Source organism: Centruroides vittatus, unplaced genomic scaffold (assembly GCF_030686945.1).
Source record: "Centruroides vittatus isolate TY-2023 unplaced genomic scaffold, ASM3068694v2 contig_1168, whole genome shotgun sequence".
Taxonomy (NCBI): Eukaryota; Metazoa; Arthropoda; class Arachnida; order Scorpiones; family Buthidae; genus Centruroides; species Centruroides vittatus.
The window spans coordinates 1,198,595-1,216,189 of NW_027120749.1; the positions used below are offsets into that span (position 1 = coordinate 1,198,595).

The 17,595-nt window shown below is 27.8% G+C and overlaps 1 protein-coding gene across 3 annotated transcripts in view; it reads left to right on the forward strand.

Moving 5' to 3' along the window:
- LOC136981629 (lysine-specific demethylase 2A-like) overlaps positions 1-17,595 on the forward strand; it is a 107,123-nt gene that overhangs the window by 77,992 nt on the left and 11,536 nt on the right. For 2 of the 3 annotated variants that reach the window (XM_067277971.1, XM_067277964.1), the window contains exons 10-15: positions 3,362-3,904; positions 5,370-5,462; positions 7,142-7,225; positions 12,953-13,195; positions 14,097-14,360; positions 17,005-17,262. In XM_067277971.1, coding sequence (XP_067134072.1) covers positions 3,362-3,904; positions 5,370-5,462; positions 7,142-7,225; positions 12,953-13,195; positions 14,097-14,360; positions 17,005-17,262 — 1,485 coding nt within the window. The remainder of the gene's footprint in view (positions 1-3,361; positions 3,905-5,369; positions 5,463-7,141; positions 7,226-12,952; positions 13,196-14,096; positions 14,361-17,004; positions 17,263-17,595) is intronic. The other variant, XM_067277978.1, reaches the window with a different exon arrangement.

A 17,595-nucleotide genomic window follows, 5' to 3' on the forward strand; every position in this document is an offset into this window, starting at 1 on the left:
TGAAAAGAGAGAGAGAGAGTTAAATGTAAAAATCATAATTTAAACATTCATAAAAATATTGAATAAAATAGAATAAGTGGCCTCCAATAAAAGATCAGTTTCATTGTAGAGACTGTTGTGTTCCTGAGATGTTCAGAAAGGATGAATTATGAAGATATTTATTATTTATTCTATTTATTGAATATTTTTATGTATTGTTGCTGTCCTGTTTGTTTTATTAATTAATAAATATAGCATATTATTCTACACAGCATTTAAATCATAGGAATTGAAATTTTAACATTATTTTTATGTTGTAATGAAATTCTGCATGGATTATATTTTAAAAATAAGTGTCTTGTAATAAAGTATCAATTAAAATATAACATAATAAAAATGTATGTTTAAACATATTCATATGAAATTGATAAAGTATTACAAAGAAGTATACTTTTCTGATAAGATATTAATTATACTTGGTGTTCTTTTCTATAACAGATGGGTTTGATTTAAAATAATTCAAATATTTAAGCATATTAAAAATATAAATTAGAAAATTATAACTATTAATGGTCTGTGACAAAATCATGTTCAGCTTAACTTAAATGATATAAAATTACAAGCCAACGAATACTGTAGATCATTGGGCTAGATAATGGCTATAATACTAATAAATTATGAAACAATTTGGTACTAGAGGGAGGTGTTAAGCACCATCTCTTAATAAATTTAATAAGTACAATTTTTAATTAAATTAGTTCTAAATTATTTAATTAAAAATTGTAATTATTAAATTTATTAAGAGATGGTGCCTAACATCTCCCTCTAGTACCAAATTATTTCATAATTTATTAGTATTAGGGTTTCTCAAACGGGATCCCAGTTGTTTTTTTAACCCGGGAAATTCTCATCCTGGGAAATCCCACAAATTTCTTAAAAATTCACTTTTTTTCTTATTTTTTAAACCTACTTATTAGTTTTTTAAATCTTTGCTCATTATGGCATGTCACAAATGTTCAATAATCAATACGTAGCTTATTTGTGGCAGGACTGAAAATTCTTTACTTGTCAGAACCTGTAATATCTGGAATAATTGTGCTTATCCTGTCTTAATTTTTAACCCTGCCCAGTAGCTTCAATAATGCCAAGTTGTGCAAATTGGGCAAGGATACAAACGAGTACAAAGTCTGCAAGTATGAAGTTTTTCTTCATAAACTGATTATTAAAGACAAACGAACTGCCGAATTATTTGGCTATAAGCTTGATGTTTCTATTAAAGCAGCCTAGGTAGACAAATCAAGAATACTAGAGAGCAAAAGAAGTACTACAATTTCAAAAACGAACTAGAAATCTTCCAGGCTATAGGTGAAAAAACACATAATATCCGTCTTCTCTTAAATGCATTAAAGACATTGAATTGGAAAGGGCATTCTCAGTAGCAGGAGTTTTCATTAGTTAAATAAGAACCAGATCGAGTGATTGGAGTATTGACCATCTTTGCTTTTTAAAATCTTATTATAAAAATTATAATAATATTTTGTATTATGTTTTATTTAAAAACAAAAATTACTTTTTAAGTTAGAAGTTTGATCTAAGTTCATTTTTTTTAAATTTTCAACTCAACTCAAAGCATTTTTTATTTTGTTGTTGTCGTCATCGTATGCAGTTTCCACCAAACTTTAATACATTTTATCTATTTGTGAAAATTTCTACGTAATTCAAAGATAATTTTTAATATATATCTTACACAGCATTATTAATATGATTTTTGAGGTTGCAGAATGTATTAAATTACTTTAAAAACTGAAAAATAATTATATCATTTGATTTCATGATATTTTGTATATCTTAAAAATAATTAACTCTATCCCTGGATCCCAGGAAACAGTTCACTTTTGTCCTGCAATTCCGGGACAAGCAAAAGACTGGGAAATGAGAAACCATAATTAGTATTATAGTCGTTATCTAGCCTGATGACATATGGCATTGGTTAGTTTGTAATTTTATAATGTATAGGATTTTAGTGATGATGTTTGCTTAAATGGTATATTGTCATAAAAAATCTATCAAAATAATTTATTTATATATATGTTAAGCTCAAAGATTGAAGACATTCAATGAACAGAAAAAATGAGCAAAGTCATTTTGGTTTTACAGAAATAGTTATAAGAAATTTTGTATCTTGGCTGCTTATAAAGAGCCACGATGCATTCTGAAAGTTTAAAATATATTATGATGTGAAATTCATACCTTGATTTTTTAAAAAATAGCTAGAACATGTTTCAGAATTATCAACATATTGCAATATGATGTAGAAACAATAAGGAGGCATTTTCATTACACACTCATACAACAATCTACCATCTTAATCACATTGAGGAAGAAGGGCAAAACACAGTTCAGATGTCATCAGCAAACAGCCCATGATTGGTTTTTGAGCATTTGAGTTGAATTTGGCTTGAACAAGAAATATGCTGACAGTTGTCATTGATGTCAAGTCATCTAGGCTTTATCAGTTGTGAACCAAAGAAGCTTTTTTAAACATTCTATGCTTGCTGTGAGTTTACAACTGCTGATAACAACATCAATGTACATGATGTGCTTTCAAGTTTATTATGTTTTTGGTCAGTCTGAAATATAACATCCAGAAGAAAGCAAGGTTTTGTAAGCTGCAGTTATAAGAATATTGTTTAAAAGATATCAACTGTAATTCTAAATGTCATTCTTTGTATAAAAACAAATTAGCTTTGCCATTGTTTTTAATTATCATACATATTTAAGTCATTTAGATCTTGAACTCTATTTTTTTTTCTACTGCAGAATAAGCAAGAAATGACCATGATGCATTGTAGTTATTCTTTTTTAATAGTCATGATACATATTTTTTTATCATGGCATTTTTAAAATAGTGGAATGCATTGTAGTCCTTATAAGTAACCAGAGTGCAAAAGTTTTTGTTGTTGCTTTTTCTCTAAAGTCACAATGCATTCTGGTTTCATCGTGCATTTTTTGTCTTCGACCCTAACGTATATATCTATTTAATGTAATAATAAATAATGCAGAAAATCAATTATAATTGAGAGACCTCATATTTTACACAATTCAGAATTTTTTAAAAAACATTCAGATTAAGAGATTTCACAAAAATTTAGTTAAAATGTAATTTTTTAAAATTCTTTTTACTATATATTTTAGTTTATTTATTTTTCAGTGACTAGTAACTATCATCATAAAAAGTTAATAATTAGCCACATATGTATTTACTTACTTATTTTCAATATTTTATTAATGATCATGTTTTATGACAAGAATTTGTTATGAAGGAATTTATTGAGATGAATTTCATTATATACGTATATATTTTCTTTTTCATTTCTTACAGGTACCATTGAAATTTAGATATCCATTTTATATGGAAATGTTATGGTATGTACTTCAAAGATATGTTCAGTGTGTAATTGGGAAATCTCATCTGCTGTGTACAGAAGATGGAGAACCAATTGAGCCTGATACTTCTCTCTTGAATGGCTTTAAACCAGAAAAATTGTTACCATCTCCTTTGACTAAACTAACAGCTCCTATCAATCCATTACCTAATCTTAGTTTGTCAGAAGTCAATGGTGAATTAAAGTTATTTAGTTGTGCAGGAAAATTACCAACCCCGCTTGAACCAAAACCACAGTTAATGAAAGTCGGTGTCGAAGGTCCAAAATTTCCAACTGTAATAAATAGTCGTAGAATTCCACCTGAAATAGAAAATTCATTCAGATCTGCTGTACCAAGATTACCACTTAAATTAACAAATGGTAATGCTACTGGAAGTATAGAAATTGAAGATGAACATTCAAAATGTAATCCAAGAACTCAACAAGTTTCTCAAAGACCATATGTTCATTTAACAAAGTATGAATTAAATGGATTGAAAGTAAGTCTTATTTGTTTTTTTTAAAACAGTTTTAATGATTTTTATTAATGATAAAAAAAAATATCTTTAAAATTTGAAAACTGCATCATTAATTGTAAAGATGGTATATATAAATAAATAGCATTATAAGACTTGGAATGGAGTTATTTTTTGGTAGGTGGTTCCATTTTTTTTGGTATGATTTACAAAAAAAGAAAAAAATTTGTATAGTAGTATCTAAGAGTTTGGAGACTTGGCATTTAGTTCTTTCCTTGATTGGTTTAAAACACTGTTGTACCTTCAAACTAATTTCCTTGGGTTTTGATACATTTTTCCAGTGCTCATACAGCTTCTGGAAGCATTGCTGTAAACCATTTTTTGCAACCATCTGTAATGTCTCCTGCAATACTGCTTTTATTTTATTTGATGACTCAAAACATCTGAGATTATTTAACACTTCCTAGATTGATGATAAGTCTTGTAAAATTCCTGTTCAGACGAGGTTGGGGGGGTTTGGTTATTTTCAAAAAATCATTAAAAAAAAAAGAACCAAAAATAACTTAATTGTCATGATATTTTGGGATTTGTTTCTTTGTATTTTTTTAACATGAAACAATTAACAGAATAATGCTTAAAAAGAAAAAATGTTTTAAAAATTAGAATAAAACATCTTTTTTTTTTTTTTTAATTTAAGAAGTTTGACACCAACTGGGATAGAAAACAAAAGCTTTAAAACTTTTATTTGTCACTTCTTTTGGCTAATGCAAGCTGACCTTGAATTATCATTTATTAAATATAAACCTTAATCAATAATTTTCTGCATGCAGCCATTTTACAAAATATCAAATGTTAATCAATGTGTGCCATTTAGAGGTGGAAATAATCATTTTTTTATTAGCTATACTTCCTATATCTATCAAAGATGAGTCTAAGCCATCCAGCTCTATCAAAAAACATTTAAAACTGTGAACAAATGGTCTCATCCTTCATCTTTCAGAGGAAATCTGGCTTAACAAGCAAGACTATCCATAGATAGGAAAGTGATAAATCTAGTTTATGAAAATATTTTGAAATTAGATATCTAAAAGTTGGAACTTTTTTGAGGCTATCTTTTGGCTAGATTTTAATCATTGTAACTAAGTAATTTGTATTAGAGATAAAGGTTAGGTCACCACCTTGTATTAATATTAATCATTAAATTAATTTTAGAACTGTGTATATTAATTTTTCTGATAGCCTATAATTGCTATTACAGTAAATAATTAGATTGTAATATAATTATAATTACTCTTGTTTTGAGCTTATAGAATTAAATATTTAAATGAATTTATTTTTATATATTTTTATAGTGTATTTTCAGCTCTAAATAAAAGCATTTATTTGATTATTACATGTAAATACAGATTATTTAAAATGTGTGTAGCATTAATGTAAATATTAACTTTTTAAACATATTTATTAAAATTTTGCATTTTATAAAATTTAGGCTATTTTGAGATGGCTTCAACAACTTCCTGTTAATAAGAGATATGTTCCAGATTTAATTCGTAATCCAGATCATCTTCTTACAGATGTTAAGGTATTTTTGAGCATATAATATATTATTTTTAAAAAACGTTTAACTATTGAATTATTGAAAGTGTGCGCACTGTTTTATTTATAATAGCAGTATTTTATTTTTAAGAAAGATATTTAAAAAATTTTGTGAAAATGCAAACGATGTGAATTTGGGTTCTCTCCTCAAACTTAACTAAGCATTCTCATATTTTTATGAAAGATAAATGCTTTTTTTAATTAAACATTTTATCATAGCAAAGCTTTTTCCCAAAGTTCATTGATCCAGTGATTATCTGATGAATGCTTAATATTGCTTGTATTTAGTAACTTAGATTATAAAACTATACTATAAGAATATATTAAAATGAAGAATAATGTAATGAATGATTAACACATTGGTGTTGCGGCGTTACAAGTGGCAACACCGATGTGTTAATCATTCATTACTGTACATTGGCATGAAGTGTAATAACATTTTATTATGGAAACTACTAGAAAACACTTCCTTATATTCTTGAATACCAGAACATTGTGGTTGAAGCAAAAGGCGCAACTTTGGTTTTTGTTAAAGTGTTGTAAAACTGGACTCATCCCCAAGTGCATCGCTTTTAAATACAATTCATTTCCACCGCTTGTAACGCCACAACACTGATGTGTTAATCATCCATTACTGTACATTGGCATAAAGTGTAATATTATTTTATTGAAGAATAATGTATTCAATTTTCATAAAAATAATGAGAAATGTTTAAGAAATTTTAAGAAACAAATGCAATTGCATAATTGAACACAATATAGACTAAAAATAGATGATTTTTGATCATTCAAGACTTTAAATATTGAACATTTGTCTATTATTAATGGATTAAAAAAGAAAGTATATATGAAAAGTAATATGGTGTTTAATAAAGCAGAAATTAAATTTAGTATAGAAGAAACGTGAATAGTTGATCGGGGACAAGAGATTTTTATACTTTATTCAACATTTATGCCCAGCTTAAATGATGGAATAAAGTATGTGAAATTGATTTAATATTTTAATATTAATGAACAAACAAATTTGTTTTAAGTAGCTTGAAATAAAAAAGTACTTGTTGAATTGTCTACACATTTGATTTATATGCTGCAGACAAATTATTGTAACTTCTTATTTTTGAATTGAAGAGGTTATATGAAAAATGCTTTTGCCTGATATGTATGTTATTGTAGAATAACTCAAAAAAGTTTTATTGTGATCTGTAACATCAGGTGTATAAGGCCTCCTTTTAAGAGAAGATTAGAGCTACAGAAAAATTGAAAAGTGAGCAGTTAATATGACAAGGCAAAACTATTCTTTTCTTTATTTAAAATGGTTATCTTACAGGAAGTGGCATAAATAAAATATTAAAATTAACATTTACTTGTTATAGAAATTGTGCTGTTAACTGTAAGAAAAACATTTATAAATTACTTCGAAATGAAAACTTACTGTTCAGAAAATGTTAACAGCTTTTTGACTTTCCTTATATATAATCCTATAAAATCAAATTTTTCACTAATTATTAGTTTGATTTAGTAAGAATGCACTTTAATAGAAGTATGCAACATGTCCAAAAGAACTTTTTAATAATTAGAAGAAATGATTTATTAAATTACTTTTTGTGTTCAGTCAAAGTTGTTATTTAATTTATAAATGTTAATAAACATTTAAATTTTTTCTAGATGTTATTACATGAACATAGAAATGATGATGAAAAACTTGCTATTACTGGGAAACCTGTTCTTTTTTGGTCAGAGTCTTCAAAGGTAATAAAATGTTCATTTTGCATCAGATCTAAAAACCACTCATTTTCAATTAAAAAAAATAAGCAGTATTATTAATATAATTTGTAATTATATGATTATTATTCTAGTTTGTAAAAATTAAAATTTTCCATCGAAAGAATCTTTTCTTTTTATCTGTTAAGATTTTTTGAATGCATTTCTTAAGAATTTTGATTTGAGATTTATCTATAAAAAATATTTTTTCATTTTATTGTTTAGTTAAACTCATTTATTGCTAATGTTTTTTCTTTATTTATTAAATAGCACTTCTCTGTAATAAATGAAAAATTAATTTTAATACATGAACATTTTCTTAATATTATATGTAAGAATTTTATTACTCCTTAACTACTCAAAACAGTATAAGCAATTTATAAGAAATAAATGTTTATTGATAATATTTTTAATTAAAATGACATTTAATTTTAAAATAATAATGAAAATAACATTAGTAGAACATGGAATTGATTAATGGATGTTAAATTTCCATTTCTAATAAGTGCAATGATTCATTGCTACTATGTGCACATTGTGCAGTATTTTTATGTTTGACAAGTACTGCACAACATGTGGGTAGCAATGCATTATTTTAGGATTCCATTTGATATGTATTATTATTTTTTTAGTGCATTCCAAAATATTTTTTCATGTTCTACAACTCTGTAATTGACAATGTTAACCAATTCATTATGGACTGACATTATAATAGCTCTCTCCAGTAGGACTGAAGGAGACAGGAATTTGCATCTTCATTTAGTGCATGCTTGACATACTATACATCAGGAAAAGATCTATTGTCATTGATCTATTAGTTTTTAAAATAATTGGTCAAGGAGAGACCACCCTATATATATGTATATGTTACCGTTAAAGTATTTAATGCAGTTATTTCATAGAATACCTAGTTATTCCATGGAATAACTGATTGTGTCCGTTGTAATATGTAATATGTTATTAATTTGAGACTTTAACTAGTTATTCTATGAAATAACTAGGTATTCTATAAATTAACTAATGAGAGACAGTTAAAGTGTAAAATAAACAATTTATCTAAAATAAAATTAAACTAATGATAGACAATTAAAATGAAAAAGAAGCAATTTATCTAATTTATGCAGCGTATAAATGGTATTTATGGAAACGTACCATAAAATCATTTGTTACAACAAGGATTACTAAAATGACACTTGGAATTACAAAGAACATTATTTTTAAAACAAAAACATTTTTTGTTGACACACTGGGTTTTACACAAACATTTTTTAAATCCCTGACCAGTACCTAAACTTTGAGCTGTAGCAACCGACCGGAGCGATATTTCTACATCCAGTACTTCTTCGATTTTAATTAATTTTTGTTCGCAGACACTGAACTGGGATCGGGAATATAATTGTTTTATGCGGCCGTTTCTTGTGCCCAATTGGAAAAATCCTTCTTCGGTTATTTTTATGATGATAGCTAAAATAGATTTGGCATCACCTTTTCCTCTGTCAACTTCAGGCACTGGGATACGGACGGTAAACCCCACAGAGGCTTCAGAATGAGATTTATCCGACATTAATTTCATCTTTTTCGCTTGAATTTCTAAACATTTTTTAGACTTTTCTCTTTCTCTTTGAACATTAAGTTCATTAAAACACAATTTGCAGATTTTCTGCTCAACTTCATCTTCTGAAACATAATCTTCCGAACATGATATATGGACAGACTCCATACATTTGAAGCAAACTATATCTTCACTGCATTCTTTTAAACAGACAACACATACTTTCGTAATGGGATTATTTAATACTGTTTGTTCAACTACTTTTTCATTATCAGGTTGAGAAGAAACATTCATTGCAGTCAAAGTATTTTGTAATTGATCTTCGTCGACCAACGAATTAAGTGCTTCCTTCGGAATGGCAGTTGTTGACAGTCCAACTCTAGCTGCGCAACCAAACATAGCCTCGTAGGGGGACCTTTTAATGCCAGAATGGAACGCTCTGTTCTTCATAAACTGGATAAATTTTAACCCGTTACTCCACGAAGTTGACTGGTTGTCTTGCATCCAAGTCGTCAACATATTTTCTATGTCCTGATTGGCTCTCTCAACACTGCCTTGGCTTTGGCTATGTCTTGGTTTGCCATGCACGATCTTAAGCTCTGGCCAAGTTACTTTTAAGTCATCAATAAGTTTGTTACAAAATTCTCTTCCATTGTCCGACTGCAATATACATGGGGCTCCAAACAACAGGAATATATCAAGCAACTGTCCTGCAACTTCTTCTGCTCTCTTTGTTTGAAGAGGTCTTAAAACCACGAACTTTGTAAGGTGATCTTGATAAACTAAAATAAATTTATAGTTTCCATCAGGTTGTGATTGAAAATCTATGAGGTCAACCTGACATCTTGAATTCATATGTGAAAAAATCATGGGCTTAACAACAACACCTTTTCTGCCCGCTTTGCGTTTTTGTTGACAAGATTCACAAAAATTCAGGAAAATCTTAATATCATTTTGCGTAATATTTTTGTAACGACGATTAAGTTCTTTTATCATTCGGTCTCTACCACCGTGCCCAATAGATAAATGAGTTTCGTACAAAATGTCAAACAAAGAATCACTTGAGCAATAAAACATTACATCTGGTGTTGCATTTGTTACTGGGACTATTAATTTTTCTACTCCTTGAACTTCAAGGACATCGTAATGTTGAAGTAACCAATAATCACGTGGCACTTTCTTATCTGATGTTTTAGATTTCTTTACATCAGCTATCAAACTTAATAATTTTTCACGGGTGAGCAAAGCACTGTTCTCTTTCACATCACGCTTATTTAGTAAAGATTCAAACTTTTCTTTCATTGCAGCTTTTTTTACGTTATCACTTAAAGAATTCATTGTTCAAGGCAATTTAAGGTCTTAAAAATAATTGCACTTTAACGTAAGCAAACTAAATTAACGTAATAACAAATGACTAAATTATAAAACTTAAAAAAATAAATGTATCTCAATACCTGACACGTGGAAACAGTATTTGACGAACAGCAGCCGGCACTGTACGTGCAAGCAATCAATTAACCGGAATGAACTGGCGCCAACACGCTAAACAAGTTCTCTTCCTATGGCCTGGAATAGTTCATAAATGCAGTAGGGGTGGAAGGTAAATGTATTTGTCGTGCGAGATATATGATATAGATTATTTTACACTTTAACGGGCTGCAGATCGTTATTCTATGAAATAACTAGTTAAACCATGAAATACAAGAGAGTTTTACACTTTAACGGACACGATCAGTTATTCCATGGAATAACTAGGTATTCTATGAAATAACGGATTTCATACTTTAACGGTAACATATATAAAAGCAAGTAAAAAAAGACTACAGATAGATTTAATTTGTTTTTAAAAATTAATTTAGGATTTTTTTTTTTGGTAGAACATTTAGTGGAAAAATTGCACTGTTTGTACAAATAAAAAAATTAAATAATTACTATAAAATAAAGGCATGAATGGTTTTTTGTGCACTTATGAGCATTTTCATGCCTCTTCTTTCAGACATGCTCTACAATGTACACATTACTAGCCTAGAGGATAATGTAATGTATGAATTTTTTTTTGTCAGAATCATCTTAGATTGGGTCTATGTGGATAACAGACATTGTCCTAGGGAAAGATGGTCTTTGGTAACTAACTTTCTGAATTTTTTTTGTCAAATGATTTGTGCATGTTGTTTGAAGCAGATTAATATGGTACTTTGTATTAATTGTAACACCATATGGAAGATAATCAGCATAACTAGCATTGTCAGAGTTTCAGAACATGCATTCCCTTTCTTTACTAATGACTATTATTTGAACTTTGTGAGCAGTGGAAATTCCTTAACACATTAATCCATATTGACTTATTTTTTGTGTCTGAATAAAACAATGCAGTTGAGTCTTATCAGAAGTAGGCAGAATTTATCTGTTTAAAATCATGTAGAATTTCAGCAAATACAGCAAATTACATACCTTATATTCCAACATCAATCTTTTTGGGAGTTACTTAACACTTATTTGGTTGAAATGTGTTTATATTGATTTTTTAACGGAATCTTTTCTAACAATGACAAATACAATACCAAACAAATTAATTTTTTGTCTTGAAAAGTCAATTTGGTGTAGATAATGGTGTAAATAATGTGAACAGAAATAATGTGAAGAAGTGACAGAGTCACAGACAAGTATATGTATAAATGGTGTAAATAATGTCAATGTTTATCTTTGACATGATAAACATTGACATTATTTACACCATTTATACATATACTTGTCTGTGACTCTGTCACTTCCAAAATTTTAACTTAACTAGCTAACACTTTACATGAGTTTAATTTTTCCTTTGTCAAGAACTTGATAATATTGTTATTGCATATTTGTGACATTGTATGATGCCATGTTGTAACTACTATAGAAGGAATTTTGTTGATCATAGTTTACTAAGAAGTGACCTGATTAGTTGAGGGCTGTCAACAAATTCTTGTTAAAAAATTGACTTTGAGTTTTCAGTTAGAAAGATCAGAATTTTAACCATGAATCTTTGTAGATATTAAATTAGGGATAAAGTATTTCTGATAAAACATATGAAAATGAAGTATCTATAAGAGTTAGCATCAGCTTATATTATTTTTATGACTGTTTTATATTTAATAAAACTTACATTAATACTTATATACTTTGATGTTTATGATTCTCTATAAATCTATAGAGAATTAGAAACATCAAAAATATCATAAGTATTAAATCAGTTGAAACAAAACAACAATATTTCTGTTCAAATAGTAACATTAATAAATAAAAATAATGCAAAAATAAATAAAATATGAAAAACATAATAAAAACAGTAAGAAATAAACTTACTTTTAATAATTTAAATTATTCAATCACCAATAATTATTTTTCTTGTTTGCTTATCAGGTAATTTGTGAAGAGTCAATTCAGCATTTCTAACTGATGATTTTCTTTAATAGCAAATACTGTATATCTCAGCAGATAAGACGATAGTTGAATCATAAAAAAAAGCCCCCTTATCTTATAGGACAGATACAAAAAGTTAGATTGAAATTTATATAAATTAAAACCATTATAAAAAAACGGACAAATCGTAATTATTTACTAGTAGAGAGTAGGGTATGTGCACAAAATAGAATAGCCCATATGACATTTTTGTGACCAGTCAAGGTCATTACCAGAATGCCGAATCATTGCGAACGCTTGCAACAATCGCAAGGCAATGCTGCCAGATGCAAAAAAAAAAAAAAAAAAAAAAAAAAAAAAAAAAAAAAAAAAAAAAAAAAACAAATTTGTTTATTTGAAAAATTACAAATAGGACATAATTCCGTATACGCTACACAGTATTATTATTCAGATGATAAACACTGATCTAAACTAAATTCATAGACTGTTGATAGTTTGGGGGTCGTCTTACAGGACAGATACAAGCTAAAACTATAAAACTTCGACAAAAATTTATACCTTGTCTTATCTGCCAAGATATATGGTAAATATTTTATATCAGAATACTTCATGTCATTATAAATTGCATAAATTTATGAAAAGAAAGCAAAATAGAAGTGAAAATTTACCATTCCAGAATTGAGTTTATCACTATAAATGTTATATTGACAGATTATTGTTTAATAATGCATTTTTTTTAAGTGTGAATAAAATGTATTGAATTTTAGAAACCTCGACCCAAACCTCGTACTGGGATACCTACTTCATCTAAACAATCAAAAGGAAATAATGCAAAAGGTAGTAATGGCAAAGATGGTGCTGGTAGTTCTAGAAGACGGCGTACTCGATGTAAAAAATGTGAAGCATGTTTGAGAGCCGATTGTGGTGAATGTCATTTTTGCAAAGATATGAAAAAATTTGGAGGTCCAGGAAGAATGAAACAGTCATGTATTAGCAGACAGTGTATGGCAGTATGTATTTATTTTTTCATAATTTATATTTTTAATATATTTGTTTATTTTTTATAAGAGAGCACAATTAACAATGTATTTATTATTATTTTTTTGTTGTTAGTCATTTAGTAAGAGGAAATCAACTTTATTATTTATTTTGACATGAAAAATAAGACAGTTTATTTTAACATAAAATAAGTTTTTAATTAGGCATATGCCTTCTGTTTTCTGCACATAAAAAGTTGTGTAACAAATATTTTTATAACAAATCTGAAATAATTTGATTGAATTGAGATTGAAAAAGTTCAATAATCTTCATTTTTCCTATGTAATTGATTTAAATCACTTACTGATGGCGAAAAAGATCAATGGTAACAATATTTAGCAGAACATAAAACAGCAGCATAGATAAAATTAACTGATTTATATATGATATACTTTTTGCCCTTTTAAACTGAATATTTGTTTTTGGTTTAAGTGAAATATTTGCTTATGATTATATAGATCAATAATAATAACAATACCAATAACATTAATGGCAGAAAGAACAATTCATATTGTATAATTTAGTCCATTTGTCATTGATTTTTGATCTCATTGTATAGTCCTTATATCTGTGTGTTGTAATATGTATAATCTTATTAGTGTTATAATATTCCTGAAATGTTAGTCATTTTTAAGAGTAAATAAATTTATACAATTAATTCTAAGATAAGACTAATAATTACTTAACTTAATTTTATCATAAAGCCACTTTTTTGTCATTTGAAATTTGTTGTTTTTAGAACAATTTATTATAATATTGTTTAACTAAGCTGATTATTATATTATTATTTAAAGTGAAATATATTGTAATGAGATGTTTTCCTAATTTTATTATTGCCTGTTAAGCTATTGATGTACATACTCACAGCATCAGATGTCTTGTTTTCAGCCTATATTACCTCATACAGCATGCTGTACAATTTGTGGAAGAGATGGTTGGGAAAAAGTGAGTAATCCTCAAGAACATGAAAATTCAAGCTTAATGGAATGTTCACAGTGTTGGGAAATTGTTCATCCTACTTGTTTAAAAGAACGATTTCCGGATCTTCCTACTGATGGCTTAGTTGTGAATGATGATTTACCAAACAGTTGGGAATGTCCAAAATGTTGTAGAGATGGGAAACCAGAACAAATCAAGGTAAAATAAAATTTTATAAGCTTTTATTTCAAGCTTAATGTATTTATGAAAGTGTTTTAAAAAGTTACATATGTTGTTTTAAGTAATTTATTGTAATGAAAATTAGAATAAATATATTCAAACAGTTTTTGTTAAATGCTTGATAAAATTTGTTTGCTGAAATTATAAATTGAAATGACTACAAAATGATATGGTAACATTTACTTTATAAAACATTTAAAATTTTAAACATTTTCAGCATTAGTTTGAGTGTTATTTACATCAATCTCTCTTTTTGTGCAGTGGATATGTTTCAAAGAATGGTGCGTAAAAAAAATTGTATAAATAAAAATAACACTACATACATCCCAATAAAAAAATGCTTGATAGGATCTACAACTTTAATGGAACAAAAAATAAGGAGTTTACATAAGAAATCTAAGCTTTTTTCATTTTAACATCATTTATCATTAATATTATTTGCATGTAAATATAGTATACACAAGAAGCATAGGAAACATAAAATCAGCATAAAGTGTTCTTTGATGTATAAACAGTATTGTATTATGCTTTAAAAAGATAAATGAACTGTTGATTTAGAAACATGTAATGTTAAAACCAGTTTTTCAATAAAAAGATTAAGTATTTTTAACAATAACATAATTTTAACAAAAAGTTAAATTTAAAAATTTTCAAATGAATGTTTTTCCCATGTAAAAAATTGATTGTGTAAAAAGAGGATCAGTTTTCTTTTGTCAAACCATGTTATTTCAAAATTGCATAAAAATAGACTGAATAAAAAGAAAGGTTAGGTGTATTTATTAAAATTATTCTAGAATATGGACCTTTTGATGCAGAATTTGAGGGAGAGGTTTATCTTTACCAATTCAAACACAGTTATTCCTGAAAGTTTATGATATATTTGGAGCAGTTCAATTTATTGATATTATCTTCAGTATCATCATCAATAAGTTGAACTGCTTAGCTGGAACAATTATTATGACAATTCCTTTGTATTGTTTGTTAAGATCTATTTTTATTATTGATCAATGCGTTTGGAGTTAGTTTTCACAAACTGTTTTAATTAGATGAAAAATTATTGCAATGTTATCAATGTATACAGGGTGATCATAATTAACTCTATAAATTCATTAGAAAACATGTGTAATATGCACATTAAGAAAACAGTGGTGTCAAATTTCATCCTAGCAGCTGAATTTTAAAAGAATTGCATATTCATGACAATATATGTATCAAATTGGATTGATTTGCACAATGTTCTTTCAACAGAAAGTTCTGAAATCTACTCTTTAACCCCTTCCCTCGGGGTTAAGAAACAAAAGATGATAATTTTATTTCAATTACAGATGTGGAATTGACAATTATATCAAAGATATGATTTTGTGTGCTCTCCATCTCCAAATTCTGAAAACTGTATTTGCTGCACTATACATTTAACTGCAAAACACAACTGACCTGTTTAGAGTTGTCAGACACATGATTTTTTTTTGGTTGTTTAAGATGAGGTTTGGAACATTGCTTTGATAAAGAACTCTTTATGTAACCCCATAATGAAAAATGACAGAGGTTTAGATCTGTTGATTGTGGCAATCATGATATTTGAAATTATCAAATAACCATTCTCTCACGTGAAAAATAATGTTGCAGTAAGGCTTACACATTTAAGCCAACATGCAATGGATCTTGTATAAAGATTGTGGTGTTCAGACAGTTTCTTTGCTGCAGTTCTGGAAAGACTTGTTTGATTCCTTTTATACTGAAAATTTAAGAAAAAAAATATAATATGCATGTTAGATGGACAGCAATGCCAAATTTTGCATAGTGGCTGAATTTTAAAATAAAATTATTTTCCGAAATTGAAGCTGCATACCAGGACAGTTTGTATACTAAATTTGGTTGAAATTTGTTCAACAGTCTGTACAGAGCTCTGTATCCTCTTTGTGATCATCCTGTATATATAAACATAAACACAGCATAATTAACTACACTATGATATGAAAATTTTCTATCAGCAATGTCATCATAGCAACAGTGTTTTGTTTGTTTACAGCTTGCGCACAAGGTCACCTTTAATGGGGATTAATCTTCCAAACTCAGATATTTGTCTTGAAATTGACAAATTCATTTCATAACTGTCAGATATAAGCAAGCATTGTTACCATAAACAGTATATAAATTTTGGTTGCATCCCTTCTGGTGTTGCTTACATGCATAGATGTAAATCTTTCTCTTCTTTTTATAGGCTCTGTATTAAAAATTTACAGTTCACAAAGTTTAATTTCTCATACCATCTATCATTAAACTAATTGCAGTACAAGTCATTCTTGGAGTGTTTTATAATTGTAGATGATTTATTTATTCTCACTGAAAAATTCTGTGATGCTAGATTTATAATTCTATTCTGAGAACTTTTTGAACTACTCTTATGAAAGATGAAAATACTTAAAACAAAACTTGAAATTTATTTACACTTTACTACAAATAGGTTCAATTTGTGAATTAATTATTTGTCAAGATTTATTTTATTAAATTTAATTTTGAAATTAACGTGCCTTTGATCTTTATTTTAAAATATTGAATTGCTTTGATAATAAATTTTTCTTATTACAGAAATTAATGTAAAAATAATATAAAATTTTTATAGCCTCGTCAGATGAAAGGAGGGCGTCAGAAGCCTTCAGAATCACGAAGGCCCTCTTTAACAGGAAGTGAAAATGGCATTGGAATAGAAGGAGCACCTCCTATATATGAAGTAAATGAAGGACTTATTGAAAGAGTTAAACTAGAAGAAAATGCCACCTCAGCAACTTCTCTTACAATGTCATCAGTTTCCGTGAAAATTGAACCAAATCAAAGAATTGAAGAATGTGATCAGACAGGACCGGGATCTGTTAGAAAAAAGGTAACTTGATGTTTGATAAATAAATAAATATTTTCTACTCATTAGAATATCTATTTCAATGTGTTAAATACAACTATAATAAAAACATTTCATTGATGATAAGCAATTTAAAAAAAAAAATCAAAATCTTGTATTAGATTATATGGTTAATGTTACCCTAGGTATACAAAATGATGGCACTTCCAGTAATCTCGAAACATACTAACAAATGATGTTAGCATTAGAGGGAGCTGTGAAGTATAGTGTTTTATTATGCAAATTAATAATAGCAACGCCCCTGATTACCAAATGACGTCAGTAGTAGAGGGAATTGCGTAGTATCGTGCTGTAATA